Source organism: Pseudophryne corroboree, chromosome 1, assembly GCF_028390025.1.
Source record: "Pseudophryne corroboree isolate aPseCor3 chromosome 1, aPseCor3.hap2, whole genome shotgun sequence".
NCBI lineage: Eukaryota > Metazoa > Chordata > Amphibia > Anura > Myobatrachidae > Pseudophryne > Pseudophryne corroboree.
Genome location: NC_086444.1, coordinates 695,256,036 through 695,277,528, shown reverse-complemented (window position 1 = coordinate 695,277,528; position 21,493 = coordinate 695,256,036). Strand labels below are relative to the sequence as shown.

The 21,493-nt window shown below is 47.6% G+C and overlaps 1 protein-coding gene across 3 annotated transcripts in view; it reads right to left on the bottom strand.

Annotated features, from left to right (window-relative positions):
• The window catches only part of AP3D1 (adaptor related protein complex 3 subunit delta 1), a 560,201-nt gene that overhangs the window by 38,105 nt on the left and 500,603 nt on the right, over positions 1-21,493 (bottom strand). For all 3 annotated transcript variants that reach the window (XM_063914795.1, XM_063914794.1, XM_063914796.1), the window contains exon 28: positions 16,138-16,327. In XM_063914795.1, the coding sequence (XP_063770865.1) occupies positions 16,138-16,327 (190 nt within the window). The remainder of the gene's footprint in view (positions 1-16,137; positions 16,328-21,493) is intronic.

Sequence of the window (21,493 nt, the reverse complement as noted above, 5' to 3'; positions counted from 1 at the left end):
GCAATATCTCGGAAGCTTTATGTTGAGGCGTGACGCCATCATGTCTATTTGAGGCAGTCCCCACTGACTTGTAATCTCTGCAAAGACTTCCTGATGAAGTCCCCACTCTTCGGGATGTAGATCGTGTCTGCTGAGGAAGTCTGCTTCCCAGTTGTCCACTCCCGGAATGAAGACCGCTGTCAGAGCACTTACATGATTTTCCGCCCAGCGAAGAATCCTGGTGGCTTCTGCCATTGCCACTCTGCTCTTTGTTCCGCCTTGGCGGTTTACATGAGCCACTGCGGTGATGTTGTCTGACTGAATCAGAAACGGTAGGTCACGAAGCAAATTCTCCGCTTGACGAAGGCCGTTGTATATGGCCCTTAATTCCAGTACGTTGATGTGTAGACAAGCCTCCTGGCTTGACCACAGACCTTGGAAGTTTCTTCCCTGTGTGATTGCTCCCCATCCTCGGAGGCTCGCGTCCGTGGTTAGCAGAACCCAGTCCTGAATGCCGAACCTGCGACCCTCTAGAAGGTGAGCACTCTGCAGCCACCACGGGAGAGATACCCTGGCCCTTGGGGACAGGCTGATCATCTGATGTATATGTAGATGTGACCCGGACCACTTGTCCAGAAGGTCCCACTGAAAAGTCCTCGCATGGAACCTGCCGAATGGAATGGCCTCGCCACCATCTTTCCCAGAACTCGAGTGCATTGATGGACCGACACCCTTTTCGGCTTCAACAGGTCCCTGACCAAGCTCTGGAGTTCCTGGGCCTTTTCCATCGGGAGAAAAACCCTTTTCTGTTCTGTATCCAGAATCATGCATAAGAAAGGCAAACGGGTCGTTGGAACCAACTGTGACTTTGGGAGATTGAGAATCCAGCCGTGTTGCTGCAACACCCTCAGGGAGAGTGATACGCTGTTCAGCAACTGCTCTCTTGATCTCGATTTATTAGGAGATCGTTTAAGTACGGGATAATTGTGACACCCTGCGGCGCAGGAGCACCATCATTTCCGCCATTACCTTGGTGAAAACCCTCGGGGCCGTGGATAGCCCAAACGACAACGTCTGAAATTGGTAATGACAATCCTGTACAGCAAATCTCAGGAACGCCTGATGAGGAGGATATATGGGGACATGAAGGTATGCATCCTTTATGTCCAGGGACACCATATAATCTCCCTCCAGGCTGGCGATGACCGCTCTGAGCAATTCCATCTTGAACTTGAACCTTTTTAAGTATAGGTTTAAGGATTTTAAATTCAGAATGGGTCTGACCGAACCATCCGGTTTCGGGACCACAAACAGGGTTGAGTAATACCCCATCCCCTGCTGAAGCAGGGGAACTTTGACCACCACTTGTTGAAGAGACAATTTTTGAATCGCATTTAAAACTACCTCCCTCTCTGGGGAAGAAGCCGGTAGGGCCGATTTGAAAAACCGGCGAGGAGGCACGTGTTCGAATTCCAGCCTGTAACCCTGGGAAACAATGTCTATTGCCCAGGGATCCACCTGTGATTGAACCCAGACATGGCTGAAAAGTCGAAGACGTGCCCCCACTGGGGTGGACTCCCTCAGCGGAGCCTCAGCGTCATGCAGTGGATTTTGTAGAAGCCGGGGAGGACTTATGCTCCTGGGAACTAGCTGTAGTTGGCAGCTTTTTCCCCTTGCCCTTACCTCTGGCAAGAAAGGAAAATCCCCGTACTCTCTTGGATTTATGCGACCGAAAGGACTGCATCTGATAATGTGGCGTTTTCTTAGGCTGTGAGGAAACATAAGGCAAAAAAGTTGATTTACCTGCAGTAGCTGTGGAAACCAGGTCCGTGAGACCTTCCCCAAACAATTCCTCACCCTTGTAAGGCAAAACCTCCATATGCCTCTGAGTCGGCATCACCCGTCTATTGTCGGGTCTATAGGGCTCGCTTAGCAGAAATCGCCATAGCGTTGGCTCTGGAACCCAGTAGGCTAACGTCTCTCTGAGCATCCCTCATATATAGGACAGCATCCTTAATATGACCCAGGGTCAATAAAATGGTTTCCTTATCCAGCGTATCAATATCAGCAGATAAGGTATCTGTTCACGCTGCTACAGCGCTGCAAACCCAAGCCGACGCTATCGCCGGTCTGAGTAATGTACCAGTATGTGTGTAAATTGACTTCAAGGTAGTCTCCTGCCTGCGATCAGCAGGATTCTTGAGGGTTGCGGTATCTTGAGATTGCAGCACTACCTTTTTGGATAAGCGTGTCAACGCTTTGTCCACCCTTGGGGAGGATTCCCACCGTATCCTGTCCTTAGGCGGGAAAGGATACGCCATAAGAATCCTTTTGGGAATCTGCAGTTTCTTGTCTGGAGTTTCCCAAGCCCTTTCAAACAACTCATTTAGCTCATGTGAAGGGGGAAAAGTAACCTCAGGCTTCTTTTCTTTAAACATGTGGACTCTCGTGTCCGGTACAGAGGGGTCATCCGTGATATGCAACACATCTTTTATTGCAATAATCATATAATGAATACTTTTAGCCAATTTTGGCTGCAACTTCGCATCATTGGAGTCGACACTGGAGTCAGAATCCGTGTCGGTATCAGTGTCTACTACTTGGGATAGTGGGCGCTTTGGAGACCCAGAAGGTCCCTGCGACATAGTGAAAGGCAGGGCTTGACTCCCTGTACATTCCCTGGACTCTGCTTTGTCCAACCTTTTGTGTAATAAACTCACATTTGCATTTAAAACATTCCACATATCCAACCAGTCAGGTGTCGGCGTTGCAGACGGAGACACCACCCTCATTTGCTCCACCTCCTCCCTAGAAGAGCCTTCCGCTTCAGACATGCCGACATACGCGTACCGACACCCCACACACTCAGGGAAATCTCTAATCTGGAGACAGTTCTCCAACAAGGCCCTTTGGAGAGACAGAGAGAGAGTATGCCAGCACACACACAGCGCCAATGACCTTGGAAAAAATTCCCAGATAGATATAGCGCTTTTATTATATATATATTTACTGCATAAAATTATGTGCCGCCCCCCCCCCCCCACTCCCCTTCTTTAAAACCCTCTGTCACCATGTTCAGCAGGGGAGAGTCCGGGGAGCCAGCTTCTCAGCGGTGTGCTGTGGAGAAAATGGCGCTGGTTAGTGCTGAGGGATCAAGCTCCGCCCCCTCAGCGGGGGGCTTCGGTCCCACTTGATTTCTTTAAAAAACTGGCGGGGGATTTCCTATATACAGCCCTCAGAGCCTATATATATTTTGGCCAGTCCTAGAGGTTTAAAATTGCTGCCCAGGGCGCCCATCAGTGCCTGCCGTGTGTGTTGTGTGTGGGAGCAATGGCGCGCAGCGTTACCTCAGAGAAGATCTGAAGTCTTCTGCCGCCTCTGAAGTCTTCTATCTTCTCATACTCACCCGGCTTCTATCTTCCAGCTCTGTGAGGAGGACGACGGTGGCGCGGCTCCGGGACGAACTGCGAGGGGAGACCTGCGTTCCGACTCCCTCTGGAGCTAATGGTGTCCAGTAGCCTAAGAAGCAGAGCCTAGCATTTAAGTAGGTCTGCTTCTCTCTCCTCAGTCCCTTGATGCAGGGAGCCTGTGGCCAGCAGGGCTCCCTGAAAATAAAAACACCTAACAAAATTCTTTCTTTCAGAGAAACTCAGGAGAGCTCCCTGTAGTGCACCCAGTCTCCTCTGGGCACAGTATCAAACTGAGGTCTGGAGGAAGGGCATAGAGGGAGGAGCCAGTGCACACCCATATCTAAAGTTATTTTTAGTGCCCATGTCTCCTGCGGAGCCCGTCTATCCCCATGGTCCTTACGGAGTCCCCAGCATCCTCTAGGACGTAAGAGAAAACGAGTTATTGCTGCTAACTGAATTCCACAGAAGTCAATTTACAAAAAAACAAAAAAAAAAAACTGCATGCATACCTAACCATAAATTGTATCTGTAATTGATAGAGGACATTGTGGCCTACATTTCTGAAGAAAAATTATTGTTTTGGGGATGAGGAAGGTAATCAAACAAAAAAATGCAGAGTGATTGTCTAAAGTAACTGAAGGGGAAAGAACAGAGTTTTACAGATGTGTCCTTATACAACTAGCCTCGATATGCCATGTGACGCCTGGCACGTTGAGCGACATGCCAGTTCCTACGTGACTGATCATGCCGGGCGTCTTTTTACTCAAAATTGTGTCTTAGGGGTCTACTCAATGCCTGTCGGATCCTCTCCGACGGAGAGGATCTGACAGGTCAGTATTCAATTAGCGGGCATTTCCGACAGGTTTTGCCCATTTTCAACAATGCTGATCCGACTTTTTTTGAAGTCGGATCAGCACTGTCGAAAACATGCCAAAAACCTGTCGGAATTGGCCGCTAATTCGAGAAAACTCGTGGATCCGCAGCTAATCCGCCAGTCCATGTGTTTTCTGACAAGTCGGAAGTCTGAAAAACGGCAACTTCATTGAATAGGTCAAATCCTGATTCGACCAAAAAAATAAGATTTTACTTACCGATAAATCTATTTCTCGTAGTTCGTAGTGGATGCTGGGGACTCCGTCAGGACCATGGGGATTAGCGGCTCCGCAGGAGACAGGGCACAAAAATAAAGCTTTAGGATCAGGTGGTGTGCACTGGCTCCTCCCCCTATGACCCTCCTCCAAGCCTCAGTTAGGATACTGTGCCCGGACGAGCGTACACAATAAGGAAGGATTTTGAATCCCGGGTAAGACTCATACCAGCCACACCAATCACACCGTACAACTTGTGATCTGAACCCAGTTAACAGTATGACAAACGTAGGAGCCTCTGAACAGACGGCTCACAATAATAACAACCCGATTTTTTTGTAACAATAACTATGTACAAGTATTGCAGACAATCCGCACTTGGGATGGGCGCCCAGCATCCACTACGGACTACGAGAAATAGATTTATCGGTAAGTAAAATCTTATTTTCTCTGACGTCCTAGTGGATGCTGGGGACTCCGTCAGGACCATGGGGATTATACCAAAGCTCCCAAACGGGCGGGAGAGTGCGGATGACTCTGCAGCACCGAATGAGAGAACTCCAGGTCCTCTTTAGCCAGGGTATCAAATTTGTAGAATTTTACAAACGTGTTCTCCCCCGACCACGTAGCTGCTCGGCAGAGTTGTAATGCCGAGACCCCTCGGGCAGCCGCCCAGGATGAGCCCACCTTCCTTGTGGAATGGGCCTTGACAGATTTAGGCTGTGGCAGGCCTGCCACAGAATGTGCAAGTTGAATTGTGCTACAAATCCAACGAGCAATCGTCTGCTTAGAAGCAGGAGCACCCAGCTTGTTGGGTGCATACAGTATAAACAGCGAGTCAGATTTTCTGACTCCAGCCGTCCTTGAAATATATATTTTCAATGCCCTGACAACGTCCAGCAACTTGGAATCCTCCAAATCGCTAGTAGCCGCAGGCACCACAATAGGCTGGTTCAGGTGAAACGCTGACACCACCTTAGGCAGAAACTGAGGACGCGTCCGCAGTTCTGCCCTGTCCGAATGGAAAATCAGATATGGGCTTTTATACGATAAAGCCGCCAATTCTGACACTCTCCTGGCTGAAGCCAGGGCCAGTAGCATGGTTACTTTCCATGAAAGATATTTCAAATCCACCGATTTGAGTGGCTCAAACCAATGGGATTTGAGAAAATCCAAAACTACATTAAGGTCCCACGGAGCCACTGGGGGCACAACCGGGGGCTGTATATGTAGTACTCCTTTTACAAAAGTCTGGACTTCAGGAACTGAAGCCAATTCTTTCTGGAAGAAAATCGACAGGGCCGAAATTTGAACCTTAATGGACCCCAATTTGAGGCCCATAGACAATCCTGTTTACAGGAAATGTAGGAATCGACCCAATTGAAATTCCTCCGTGGGGGCCTTCCTGGCCTCACACCACGCAACATATTTTCTCCAAATGCGGTGATAATGTTGTGCAGTCACCTCCTTCCTGGCTTTTACCAGTGTAGGAATGACCTCTTCCGGAATGCCTTTTTCCCTTAGAATTCGGCGTTCAACCGCCATGCCGTCAAACGCAGCCACGGTAAGTCTTGGAATAGACACGGTCCCTGCTGAAGCAGGTCCCGTCTTAGAGGTAGAGGCCACGGATCTTCCGTGAGCATCTCCTGAAGTTCCGGCTACCAAGTTCTTCTTGGCCAATCCGGAGCCACGAGTATCGTTCTTACTCCCCTTTGCCGTATAATTCTCAGTACTTTTGGTATGAGAGGCAGAGGAGGAAACACATACACTGACTGGAACACCCACGGTGTTACCAGAGCGTCCACAGCTATTGCCTGAGGGTCTCTTGACCTGGCGCAATACCTGTCCAGTTTTTTGTTGAGGCGAGACGCCATCATATCCACCTTTGGTTTTTCCCAACGGTTCACAATCATGTGGAAGACTTCTGGATGAAGTCCCCACTCTCCCGGGTGTAGATCGTGTCTGCTGAGGAAGTCTGCAGGTAAGCATCCTTGATGTCCAGGGACACCATAAAGTCCCCTTCTTCCAGATTCGCTATCACTGCTCTGAGTGACTCCATCTTGAACTTGAATTTTCGTATGTACAGGTTCAAAGATTTCAGATTTAGAATAGGTCTTACCGAGCCGTCCGGCTTCGGTACCACAAATAGTGTGGAATAATACCCCTTTCCCTGTTGTAGGAGGGGTACCTTGACTATCACCTGCTGAGAATACAGCTTGTGAATGGCTTCCAATACCGTCGCCCTGTCTGAGGGAGACGTTGGCAGAGCAGACTTTAGGAACCGGCGAGGGGGAGACTTCTCGAATTCCAACCTGTAACCCTGAGATACTATCTGCAGGATCCAGGGGTCCACCTGTGAGTGAGCCCACTGTGCGCTGAAATTCTTGAGTCGACCCCCCACCGCCCCTGAGTCCGCTTGTAAAGCCCCAACGTCATGCTGAGGGCTTTGCAGAAGCCGGGGGGGGGGGGGCTTCTGCTCCTGGGAAGAAGCTGCTTGGTGCACTCTCTTACCCTTTCCTTTGCCTCGGGGCAAATATGACTGTCCTTTCGCCCGCTTGTTCCTATAGGAACGAAAGGACTGCGGCTGAAAAGACGGTGTCTTTTTCTGTTGGGAGGGGACCTGAGGTAAAAAGGTGGATTTCCCGGCTGTTGCCGTGGCCACCAAATCCGATAGACCGACCCCAAATAATTCCTCCCCCTTATACGGCAATACTTCCATATGCCGTTTGGAATCCGCATCACCTGACCATTGTCGCGTCCATAAACTTCTTCTGGCAGATATGGACATCGCACTTACTCTCGATGCCAGAGTGCAAATATCCCTCTGAGCATCTCGCATATAAAGAAAAGCATCCTTTAATTGCTCTAAAGTCAATAAAATACTGTCCCTATCTAGGGTATCAATATTTTCAGTCAGGGAATCCGACCAAACCACCCCAGCACTGCACATCCATGCAGAGGCGATGGCTGGTCGCAGTATAACACCAGTATGAGTGTATATACTTTTCAGGGTAGTTTCCATCCTCCTATCCGCTGGATCCTTGAGGGCGGCCGTTTCAGGAGACGGTAACGCCACTTGTTTTGATAAGCGTGTGAGCGCCTTATCCACCCTAGGGGGTGTTTTCCAGCGCGCCCTAACCTCTGGCGGGAAAGGATATAATGCCAATAACTTCTTTGAAATTAGCAGTTTTCTATCGGGGTTAACCCACGCTTCATCACACACTTCATTCAATTCGTCTGATTCAGGAAAAACTACAGGTAGTTTTTTCAGACCCCACATAATACCCCTTTTTGTGGTACATGCAGTATCAGAGATATGCAAAGCCTCCTTCATTGCCGTGATCATATAACGTGTGGCCCTACTGGAAAATACGTTTGTTTCTTCACCGTCGACACTAGATTCGGTGTCCGTGTCTGGGTCGACCGAATGAGGTAAAGGGCGTTTTACAGCCCCTGACGGTGTCTGAGACGCCTGTACAGGTACTAACTGGTTTGCCGGCCGTCTCATGTCGTCAACTGATTTTTGTAATGTGCTGACATTATCACGTAATTCCATAAACAAAGCCATCCATTCCGGTGTCGACTCCCTAGGGGGTGACATCACCATTACCGGCAATTGCTCCGCCTCCACACCAACATCGTCCTCATACATGCCGACACACACGTACCGACACACACGTACCGACACACAGGGAATGCTCTTATCGAAGACAGGACCCCACTAGCCCTTTGGGGAGACAGAGGGAGAGTTTGCCAGCACACACCCAAGCGCTATAAATATATAGGAACAACCCTATAGAAGTGTTGTCTCCCTTATAGCAGCTTAATATATCAAAAAACGCCAAAAAAGTGCCCCCCCCCTCTCTGTTTTACCCTGTTTCTGTAGTGCAGTGCAGGGGAGAGTCCTGGGAGCCTTCCTCGCAGCGGAGCTGAGCAGGAAAATGGCGCTGTGTGCTGAGGAGATAGGCCCCGCCCCCTATTTCGGCGGGCTCTTCTCCGGTGTTTGTGAGACCTGGCAGGGGTTAAATACATCCATATAGCCCCAGGGGCTATATGTGATGTATTTTTTAGCCAGAACAAGGTATTCTCATTGCTGCCCAGGGCGCCCCCCGCAGCGCCCTGCACCCTCCGTGACCGCTGGTGTGAAGTGTGTGACAACAATGGCGCACAGCTGCAGTGCTGTGCGCTACCTCATGAAGACTGAAAAGTCTTCTGCCGCCGGTTTCTGGACCTCTTCACTTTTCGGCATCTGCAAGGGGGTCGGCGGCGCGGCTCCGGGACCGGACTCCATGGCTGGGCCTGTGTTCGATCCCTCTGGAGCTAATGGTGTCCAGTAGCCTAAGAAGCCAATCCATCCTGCACGCAGGTGAGTTCACTTCTTCTCCCCTAAGTCCCTCGTTGCAGTGAGCCTGTTGCCAGCAGGACTCACTGTAAAATAAAAAACCTAAAAACTTTTTCTAAGCAGCTCTTTAGGAGAGCCACCTAGATTGCACCCTGCTCGGACAGGCACAAAAACCTAACTGAGGCTTGGAGGAGGGTCATAGGGGGAGGAGCCAGTGCACACCACCTGATCCTAAAGCTTTATTTTTGTGCCCTGTCTCCTGCGGAGCCGCTAATCCCCATGGTCCTGACGGAGTCCCCAGCATCCACTAGGACGTCAGAGAAAAGTCGGAAACTGCAGTCTTTCCGACTTGATAGCAATTCTGATTCAATTGAATAGACCCCTTAGTCGCAATGCTGGGCTGATAAATGTGATATGTGACATTTGTATATCTGTGTGTGATAGGGTCTGTATATGTAGGACAATGTAAATTGGCACGGAAAAAAGGGCTGCTGTATCATATCACTTCATACAAAGATTCAGACTCCCACACAAATATAAAAGTGTCACATCTCAAATTAGTCAGCCAGGGTTGGCTGGTTTAAACCAAATCTTTTTTGTTTCTGTTTTTTTTTAAATAAAAACCACTCTTTTTATTACGCTGTTAGTACAGACACAGCGCCGTGACTTATTAAAAAAATGCCTATAACTCTTAAAAAAAAATAATTTGTGTTTTTGTTCAAAATGTTTAATGCCAGTGACATGCCCAGTGCTTATGCTTAACTCCTCGTGTGTGTGTGTGTTTCTCTGAAAAGTGCTTTGGCATTTTCCATTTTATATTACTATTCAGATTTATTTAATTATAATAAGACTTATGCTTTACATTAACATGTTGTTCTTATTTTCAATTTCATCTATGAGTGTACTTTGTATGTATTAATATGTTTCGTCTATCTACATATATTCAGATACAATAGGAATAATAAGCAGTCAAAAAATTGGTTTTATTGAAATATGTAAAATAAATCAAAGCCTAATAACGTTATTAGTGTTAGAAAAAGTAAAATCATGGTTGCTCGAGGTTTCTACACGATTCATTTTTTTTCATTAAAACATTAATGTAATAATAGAAAAAAAATTGTTTTAAACAAAACACACAAAAAAAAAGGTTTACATAAAAAAAAGTAGTTTTAAGAAAACAAACAAAAAAACAACAGTTTTTTTCTAATCCTGTAGTGAGCACAGTTTTCTGATGCATCCTAGTCACATTGATACGAAGACACATTTTCAGTTATAACAACGCGAAAGACGTAAGGCATTAGCAGAGTCGCAACGGACACATCTGTAGTTAGACATTTTCCATCCTGTGGAAAATGTTGCCTTTAACAACCATACTTCTGCTCTAACAAGTGGGGCATAAGACAATGATTATAATTTCAGGAATGGGCTATGGGTTTATTAAGGATTAATTCCTCATAATGCAGCATTTTCATCTACAATTGCCCCTAACATATTAAGACACTCAGTCTGGTGGGACATGGTTTCAGGCTTCAGGAATAGGGAGAGAATAGGCTTAAGGTGGATGCAGTGCTTGGCGGGAAGCAGCTGACATGGAGATTGGAGGAACAAAAACAAATGCAGTAGAGAGGCCGGAAGCAGAGAACCTGTATCTGGTCCTTAGAAGCGGTCTATAAAATAAGAATTTACTTACCGATAATTCTATTTCTCGGAGTCCGTAGTGGATGCTGGGGTTCCTGAAAGGACCATGGGGATTAGCGGCTCCGCAGGAGACAGGGCACAAAAGTAAAGCTTTCCGATCAGGTGGTGTGCACTGGCTCCTCCCCCTATGACCCTCCTCCAAGCCAGTTAGGTACTGTGCCCGGACGAGCGTACACAATAAGGGAGGAATTTTGAATCCCGGGTAAGACTCATACCAGCCACACCAATCACACCGTACAACTTGTGATCTAAACCCAGTTAACAGTATGATAACAGCGGAGCCTCTGAAAAGATGGCTCACAACAATAATAACCCGATTTTTGTAACTATGTACAAGTATTGCAGATAATCCGCACTTGGGATGGGCGCCCAGCATCCACTACGGACTCCGAGAAATAGAATTATCGGTAAGTAAATTCTTATTTTCTCTATCGTCCTAGTGGATGCTGGGGTTCCTGAAAGGACCATGGGGATTATACCAAAGCTCCCAAACGGGCGGGAGAGTGCGGATGACTCTGCAGCACCGAATGAGAGAACTCCAGGTCCTCCTTAGCCAGGGTATCAAATTTGTAGAATTTAGCAAACGTGTTTGCCCCTGACCAAGTAGCTGCTCGGCAAAGTTGTAAAGCCGAGACCCCTCGGGCAGCCGCCCAAGATGAGCCCACCTTCCTTGTGGAATGGGCATTTACATATTTTGGCTGTGGCAGGCCTGCCACAGAATGTGCAAGCTGAATTGTATTACACATCCAACTAGCAATAGTCTGCTTAGAAGCAAGAGCACCCAGTTTGTTGGGTGCATACAGGATAACAGCAAGTCAGTTTTCCTGACTCCAGCCGTCCTGGAACATATTTTCAGGGCCCTGACAACATCTAGCAACTTGGAGTCCTCCAAGTCCCTAGTAGGTGCAAGGCACCATAATAAGCTGGTTCAGGTGAAACACTGACACCACCTTAGGGAGAGAACTGGGGACGAGTCCGCAGCTCTGCCCTGTCCGAATGGACAAACAGATATGGGCTTTTTTGAGAAAAAACCACCAATTTGACACTCGCCTGGTCCAGGCCAGGGCCAAGAGCATGGTCACTTTTCATGTGAGATGCTTCAAATCCACAGATTTGACTGGTTTTAAACCAATGTGATTTGAGGAATCCCAGAACTACGTTGAGATCCCACAGTGCCACTGGAGGCACAAAAGGGGGCTGTATATGCAATACTCCCTTGACAAACTTCTGGACTTCAGGAACTGAAGCCAATTCTTTCTGGAAGAAAATCGACAGGGCCGAAATTTGAACCTTAATGGACCCCAATTTGAGGCCCATAGACACTCCTGTTTGCAGGAAATGCAGGAAACGACCGAGTTGAAATTTCTTTGTGGGGCCTTCCTGGCCTCACACCACGCAACATATTTTCGCCACATGTGGTGATAATGTTGTGCGGTCACCTCCTTTCTGGCTTTGACCAGGGTAGGAATGACCTCTTCCGGAATGCCTTTTTCCCTTAGGATCCGGCTTTCCACCGCCATGCCGACAAAACGCAGCTGCGGTAAGTCTTGGAACAGACATGGTACTTGCTGAAGCAAGTCCCTTCTTAGCGGCAGAGGCCATAAGACCTCTGTAAGCATCTCTTGAAGTTCCGGGTACCAAGTCCTTCTTGGCCAAACCGGAGCCATGAGTATAGTTCTTACTCCTCTACGTCTTATAATTCTCAGCACCTTAGGTATGAGAAGCAGAGGAGGGAACACAAACACCGACTGGTACACCCACGGTGTTACCAGAACGTCCACAGCTATTGCCTGAGGGTCTCTTGACCTGGCGCAATACCTGTCCCGTTTTTTGTTCAGACGGGACGCCATCATGTCCACCTTTGGTATTTCCCAACGGTTTACAATCATGTGGAAAAAACTTTCCGATGAAGTTTCCACTCTCCCGGGTGGAGGTCGTGCCTGCTGAGGAAGTCCGCTTCCCAGTTTCCATTCCCGGGATGAAACACTGCTGACAGTGCTATCACATGATTTTCCGCCCAGCGAAAAGTCCTTGCAGTTTTTGCCATTGCCCTCCTGCTTCTTGTGTCGCCCTGTCTGTTTACGTGGGCGACTGCCGTGATGTTTTTCCCACTGGATCAATACCGGCTGACCTTGAAGCAGAGGTCTTGCTAAGCTTAGAGCATTATAAATTTACCCTTAGCTCCAGTATATTTATGTGGAGAAAAGTCTCCAGACTTGATCACACTCCCTGGAAATTTTTTCCTTGTGTGACTGCTCCCCAGCCTCTCGGGCTGGGCTCCGTGGTCACCAGCATCCAATCCTGAATGCCGAATCTGCGGCCCTCTAGAAGATGAGCACTCTATAACCACCACAGGAGAGACACCCTTGTCCTTGGATATAGGGTTATCCGCTGATGCATCTGAAGATGCGATCCGGACCATTTGTCCAGCAGATCCCACTGAAAAGTTCTTGCGTGAAATCTGCCGAATGGAATTGCTTCGTAGGAAGCCACCATTTTTACCAGGACCCTTGTGCAATGATGCACTGTTTTTAGGAGGTTCCTGACTAGCTCGGATAACTCCCTGGCTTTCTCTTCCGGGAGAAACACCTTTTTCTGGACTGTGTCCAGAATCATCCCTAGGCACAGCAGACGTGTCGTCGGGATCAGCTGCGATTTTGGAATATTTAGAATCCACCCGTGCTGTTGTAGCAGTATCCTAGATAGTGCTACTCCGACCTCCAACTGTTCCCTGGACTATGCCCTTATCAGGAGATCGTCCAAGTAAGGGATAATTAAGACGCCTTTTCTTCGAAGAAGAATCATCATTCCGGCCATTACCTTGGTAAAGACCCGGGGTGCCGTGGACAATCCAAACGGCAGCGTCTGAAACTGATAGTGACAGTTCTGCACCACGAACCTGAGGTACCCTTAGTGAGAAGGGCAAATTTGGGACATAGAGGTAAGCATCCCTGATGTCCCGGGACACTATATAGTCCCCTTCTTCCTGGTTCGTTATCACTGCTCTGAGTGACTCCATCTTGATTTGAACCTTTGTAAGTGTTCAAAAAATTTTTTAGAATAAGTCTCACCTAGCCTTCTGGCTTCAGTACCACAATATAGTGTGGAATAATACCCCTTTTCTTGTAGTAGGAGGGGTAATTTAATTATCACCTGCTGGGAATACAGCTTGTGAATTTTTTCCCATACTGCCTCCTTGTCGGAGGGAGACCTTGGTAAAGCAGACTTCAGGAGCCTTTTCGACATTCCAATCTGTACCCCTGGGATACTACTTGTAGGATCCAGGGGTCCTGTACGGTCTCAGCGCCATGCTGAGAACTTGTCAGAAACGGTGGAACGCTTCTGTTCCTGGGAATGGGCTGCCTGCTGCAGTCTTCTTCCCTTTCCTCTATCCCTGGGCAGATATGATCTTATAGGGACGAAAGGACTGAGGCTGAAAAGACGGTGTCTTTTTCTGCAGAGATGTGACTTAGGGTAAAAACGGTGGATTTTCCAGCAGTTGCCGTGGCCACCAGATCCGATGGACCGACCCCAAATAACTCCTCTTCCTTTATACGGCAATACACCTTTGTGCCGTTTGGAATCTGCATCACCTGACCACTGTCGTGTCCATAACATCTTCTGGCAGTTATGGACATCGCATTTACTCTTGATGCCAGAGTGCAAATATCTCTCTGTGCATCTCGCATATATAGAAATGCATCCTTTAAATGCTCTATAGTCAATAAAATACTGTCCCTGTCAAGGGTATCAATATTTTTAGTCAGGGAATCCGACCAAGCCACCCCAGCTCTGCACATCCAGGCTGAGGCGATCGCTGGTCGCAGTATAACACCAGTATGTGTGTATATACTTTTTATGATATTTTCCAGCCTCCTGTCAGCTGGTCCTTGAGGACGGCCCTATCTATAGACGGTACCGCCACTTGTTTTGATAAGCGTGTGAGCGCCTTATCCACCCTAAGGGGTGTTTCCCAACGCGCCCTAACTTCTGGCGGGAAAGGGTATACCGCCCATAATTTTCTATCGGGGGGAACCCACGCATCATCACACACTTTATTTAATTTATCTGATTCAGGAAAAACTATGGTAGTTTTTTCACATCCCACATAATACCCTCTTTTGTGGTACTTGTAGTATCAGAAATATGTAACACCTCCTTCATTGCCTTTAACGTGTGGCCCTAATAAGGAATACGTTTGTTTATTCACCGTCGACACTGGATTCAGTGTCCCTGTCTGTGTCTGTGTCGACCGACTAAAGTAAACGGGCGTTTTAAAAACCCCTGACGGTGTTTTTGAGACGTCTGGACCGGTACTAATTGTTTGTCGGCCGTCTCATGTCGTCAACCGACCTTGCAGCGTGTTGACATTATCACGTAATTCCCTAAATAAGCCATCCATTCCGGTGTCGACTCCCTAGAGAGTGACATCACCATTACAGGCAATTGCTCCGCCTCCTCACCAACATCGTCCTCCTACATGTCGACACACACGTACCGACACACAGCACACACACAGGGAATGCTCTGATAGAGGACAGGACCCACTAGCCCTTTGGAGAGACAGAGGGAGAGTTTGCCAGCACACACCAAAAACGCTATAATTATATAGGGACAACCTTATATAAGTGTTTTCCCTTATAGCATTTTTTATATATTTCTAACGCCAAATTAGTGCCCCCCCTCTCTGTTTTAACCCTGTTTCTGTAGTGCAGTGCAGGGGAGAGCCTGGGAGCCTTCCCTCCAGCCTTTCTGTGAGGGAAAATGGCGCTGTGTGCTGAGGAGATAGGCCCCGCCCCTTTTTCGGCGGCCTCGTCTCCCGCTCTTAACGGATTCTGGCAGGGGTTAAATATCTCCATATAGCCTCCGGAGGCTATATGTGAGGTATTTTTAGCCAAAATAGGTATTCATTTGCCTCCCAGGGCGCCCCCCTCCCAGCGCCCTGCACCCTCAGTGACTGCCGTGTGAAGTGTGCTGAGAGGAAAATGGCGCACAGCTGCAGTGCTGTGCGCTACCTTTAGAAGACTGAGGAGTCTTCTGCCGCCGATTCTGGACCTCTTCTTACTTCAGCATCTGCAAGGGGGCCGGCGGCAAGGCTCCGGTGACCATCCAGGCTGTACCTGTGATGGTCCCTCTGGAGCTGATGTCCAGTAGCCAAGAAGCCAATCCATCCTGCACGCAGGTGAGTTCACTTCTTCTCCCCTAAGTCCCTCGTTGCAGTGATCCTGTTGCCAGCAGGACTCACTGTAAAGTAAAAAACCTAAGCTAAACTTTTCTAAGCAGCTCTTTAGGAGAGCCACCTAGATTGCACCCTTCTCGGCCGGGCACAAAAATCTAACTGGCTTGGAGGAGGGTCATAGGGGGAGGAGCCAGTGCACACCACCTGATCGGAAAGCTTTACTTTTGTGCCCTGTCTCCTGCGGAGCCGCTAATCCCCATGGTCCTTTCAGGAACCCCAGCATCCACTAGGACGATAGAGAAATTATTTAATTTTTTTTCATGAAATGACAACAGGGTACAGTGTACTGCGAACAGCAAAGGGATGCCAATAGAAGACACAAATAATAAGCTATTTGGTGAAATAAATGATCACCACCACCACCACAGGATGCAAGCTCACCTGGAGGCAACTGGAATGGCACAGGTATCCCATCGTGAACAGAAGACCCATCTGGCCTACGCATTTTGGTATTTAACGAATCCAAAACATTTAGCTCCATATTTTTAAGAAAACTTTGACTCTGGTTTTCTAAAATGATGGAGACTTTGACCTCGCTCTCCTTCTGCAGATCTCCTTGAACATCATACATCTGTTATGACAAGCAACAAAGGAACATATACATGTGTATTCAGTCTAAAAATTCAGATACTTAGATTATAGTGAATTAATAAGGCAACATTATTTTGCTACATTAATAAAAGGTTTTAAAATATAAACATACTTTTTAGAATTTTTCTTAAGCTGTATTTAACATGAATAGTCCATCAAAGAAGCCTCGGGTAATACACAGAAATACAGCTACTTACAAAAAAGGCACCATCCATCGTCAACACGGATAACATATTTGTTATTCTTAACACAGTAATAGATCACTTCATCCTGCTGCCGTTCACCAAAAAACCACAAGTGATATTAAAGGGGACTATAGACGAAAACCCAGCCGACATGGTCAAGATGACTACCACAGCACTGAAGGGGTTAATCCCTTTTGTTGCTGCACCATATATTGTAAATGTATATGTGAGCAGTTGTAGAATTGCATGTTTAAATGCAAATGCATGAACTATGCACTTATAGGAATGTATTTTACTTTGTAAGGAATCACCTTGTTTTCTGATATACAGATGTGTCTTCACACATCCTTGCTGGAAAAAGTTGTGATGTGTACACGCACTGCTACCTTTCCTTTGTTCTGCTATTATTCGTGGGTGTGCCGTGGAAAACTACATAGCATACCTTCCAGTTGCCCGTGTTCATAGTCAGGGCTGCCAAGAGAAATCCTGGGCCCCGGTACAGTAACTTCTCGGGGCTCCCTTGCAGGGGGTGTGGCCACAACATGTTATTTGCATGGCTGCACCACTTTGGGGGCAAGTCTAGAACACGAGATGTACCCAGTCTAGAACACAAGAAGTACCCAATCACAGGAGCATGACATACCTCCCAGCAGTTGGGACAAAGGTGTTCAAAGTTGAATAAACTGAAATGTTGACTTGCACATTAGTGGTTATCATCAGAATATATTGTTACATTAGTAAGTCCCGAGAGAGTCACAGTATATCTGCTTATACTACCCGTCATCCCACTAAGGGCACCCGGCAATTATGCAGTATTTTGGACAGAGTGCAAGCCATGACATATATAGATATAAGGATATTTATGGTAGACTTACCATAGTTAAATCTCTTTCTGCGAGGAACACTGGGTTCCACAGGGAATACATCGGGGGTGTGAAGTTGGATCTTGAGCCGAGGCACCAACAGGCTAAAGCTTTGACTGTTCCCAGGATGCCTTGCACCGCCTCCGGACACTGGAGCTCATTTGTGTTAACCAGTCCAATGCAGTAGCAGGTAGAAGACGGTAGATGTTAGTCACATAGAACCACATTCTCACGACAGGAGAAGGGACCAGCGGCTAATGCCATACAAACCCAAATAAGCTATGTGCGTCAGGGTGGGAGACCTGTGGAACCCAGTGTACCTCGCAGAAAGATTTAACTATGGTAAGTCTACCATAAATCTCCTTTTCTGCAGCAGGGTACACGGTGTTCCACAGGGAATGCATCGGGGATGTCCTAAAGAAGTTACTCATGGGAAGGGACGCACCGTAGCGGGTACAAGAACCTTGCGTCCAAAAGAAGCATCCTGGGAGGCGGAAGTATCAAAGGCATAGAACCTAATGAACGTGTTCACTGAGGTCCACGTAGCCACCTTGCACAATTGTTCAGCGGACGCGCCTCGGCTGGCCGCCCAAGAAGGTCCAACAGACCGAGTAGAATGGGCTTTAATAGCTGCAGGAGCTGGAAGACCAGCATGTGCAACTACTTGTGCAATCACCATTCTAAGAGCTGCCCGGTCACGGTGAAAAATCAGAAAGGGTGGACGACAGGACAAAGCGCCTAAGTCAGATACCCTCCTAGCAGAGGCAGTAGCCAGCAGAAACACGACCTTAAGCGTAAAATATTTAAGGTCCACAGACTCAAGAGGTTCAAATGAAGACTTCTTTTTGTGTTTAGGGCATTAAACACAACAGACAGATCCCATGGAGTAACAGGTGGGACATAGGGAGGCTGAATCCGTAAAACACCCTGAGTGAAAGTACGAACGTCAGGAATAGACGCAATTTTTCTCTGAAACCATACCGACAAGGCAGATATATGAACCTTGAGGGAGGACAGACGAAGGCCTAAGTCTAGACCTTGTTGCAGAAAAGCCAAAAGCCTGGCAGTTCTGAATTTGTATGCATCATAATTCTTAGTAGCACACCAGATGAAGTAAGAATTCCAGACCCTATAATAAATCCGTGCCGAAGCCAGTTTGCGGATCTTCCGCATAGTTTGGATAACTGCCTCTGAGAATCCTTTGGCCCCCAAGAGTGAAGCTCCAAGAGCCACGCCGTCAAAGCCAGCCTAGCCAGGTCGGGTAGACACAAGGGCCCTGAACGAGGAGGTCTGGGCGTTGAGGAAGAAGAGGACGCTCTATTGATAAACCCTGCAGGTCTAAGAACCAATGCCGTCTGGGCCACGCTGGGGCAACTAGAAGTAGTATTCCTCCTTCTTGCTTGATCTTCCATAGTACCCTGGGCAGGAGTGACACTGGAGGGAACACATATGGCAACCGAAAGTTCCATGGAATTGCCGATGCGTCCATGAACGCTGCTTGAGGATCCCTTGTCCTTGATCCGAAGACCGGAACCTTGTGATTGTGTCGTCCACTAGAAGTTGAAATACTTCTGGATGAAGACTCCACTCTCCGGAGTGAACGTCCTGGCGACTGAGGAAGTCCGCTTCCCAGTTGAGGACTCCAGGAATGAACACTGCCGATATTGCTAGCAGATGGCGTTCCGCCCAATGAAGGATTTTTGACACTTCCAACAATGCCATGCGGCTTCAAGTGCCGCCTTGATGATTTATGTATGCCACTGTGGTGGCGTTAAACAAATCCCCTCTTGCGCTATAAATAATATGGTATGGCTCAAAAGTTCAATAAAAACAAGTTGATAATTTCATATAATCTATATTTTTTATTACGTGAAAAATATGTATATACATATGTATATACCCTTGTACCAGCCTTCATTGCACCCCCAAATTACCTAATCAGCTAGCGGTAATACCTGTGGACAAACCGGAGATCGGGAGAACATAACCGCGACTGTGGTGTCTGCATACGGCATATAGAGGTGTGGACTCATAGAGCTTGGAAGTCGGGTAAAACACTCAACACAGCAGGCGCCAGTGCAGCGCCATTCCCGCAGCCCGAGACCGCCTAGTCTGTCATTGGATTCTACCGTGTTACAACAACCGGTGTAAGCTACACGTAAGGCTCCAGTGTGGAGCGATCATTTTTTCACAATAACATCTCCTTTTACCGAGTGGCAGCTTATAGAGGAAATTCAGTACACAGCAAGGGTGCAAATCACAGCTGGTATTTTGTTTTTTATTTCAACATATGGACTGAGTTTTATACATTTTTTTAAAATTTTAATTCTCTGTGCACAGAGTTTACTTAGATCCACCTCCTTTAGATATGCAAAGACATTGGTAGTGATTTTATTGACCGGTCGAATAGTTTATTTGTAAAGTATATATATATACATATATCTATTTTTCACGTAATAAAAAATATAGATTATATGAAATTATCAACTTGTTTTTATTGAACTTTTGAGCCATACCATATTATTTATAGCACAAGAGGGGATTTGTTTAGTGGTCTAGTGTTACCGGAGATTTCTAAGTGCCGGTTCTTTTTTACTTGATTTACCCCAAGTCGAGCTCTCTCCTGCAGCTTAAGTATTTATTTATCATAGTACTATCTGTATACAAACTTTAATACTAGTAATTTGATCACCAGGATATGGTGATGATTTATTAGCGCCTGGTTATATTTTCTTATAGTGTCACTGTGGTGGCGTTGTCTTACCGTACTTGAAAAGGCCTGTTCTGTATCAGACGCAGGGCAAGAGTCAAGGCATTGAACACTGCCCGCAATTCCAGAATGTTTAGCGGGAGGAGAGATTCCTCCTTGGTCCACTGACCTTGGAGAAAGTGCTGCTCCAGCACCATGCCCCAACCCCGTAGGCTGGCGTCCGTAGTCAATAGGACCCAGTTGGGGATCCAGAAGGGACGGCCCCTGGTCAGCTGTCGGTCCTGTAGCCACCAGCTCAGTGACAGACGGACCTCCGGAGTCAAGGAGATCTATTGAGACCTGATCCGATGAGGCAGGCCGTCCCACTTTGAAAGGATCAACCTATGCAGAGGGGGGGGGATGAAATTGAGCGTACTCTACCATGTCGAAAGCAGACACCATGAGGCCTAGTACTTGCATTGCCGAGTGTATCGACACTCGTGGGCGAGAAAGGAAGCATCTGATCCGGTCCTGAAATTTCAGGACTTTCTAGAGAGACAGAAAAAGTCTTTGGCTGGTTGTGTCTGGCAGTGCCCCCAGGGGCACCATGCTCCGAGCAGGGATCAGTGAAGACTTCTTCCAGCTGATGAGCCATCCGTGGGCTTGCAGGAATTGTACAGTCAGTTCCAGATGATGGAGGAGATCTTTTTGGGAGCTCGACAGTATCAGCAAGTCGTCCAGATAGGGCAGGATCCTGGTTCCCTGACGACGGAGAAGAGGCTCTGACCTTGGTAAATATCTGAGGAGCCGTGGCTAATCCAAATGGCAGAGCCTGGAATTGATAATGAAGGTTGCCATTAGCAAACCGCAGATATTGCGGATGCGAAATGGCAATAGGTATATGCAGGTAAGCATCCTGTATGTCCAGGGATACCATATAGTTCTCGGCTTCCATGGCCAGCACAATAGAGCGCAGGGTTTCCATACAGAATTTGGACACTCTCACAAATTTGTTCAAAGATTTGAGATTGAGTATAGGCCGGAAGGACCCGTTGTGTTTCGGGACAAGAAACAGAGTTGAATAGTATCCTCTGCCTATCTGAGACAGAGGTACCGGAACTAATACTCCTGTGCCCAGGAGGGATCATACAACCAGGTGTAGAGCTTACGCTTTCAATGGATCCGAAGGAAGAACAGTCGTGTAGAACTGGCGAGGGGACATCTCTTGAAAGAGACTAGGTACCAGTGAGAGACAACTTCTCGCACCCATGTGTCTGAAGTGGTCTTTAACCAGACCTGGGTGAATTGTAGAAGTCGGCCTCCCACCCTGGGATCCCCCAGGAGGAGGCCCGACCCATCTTGCAGCGGGCTTGTCCTGTTTGGAGCAGGCTGACGGGCAGCCCAGGATC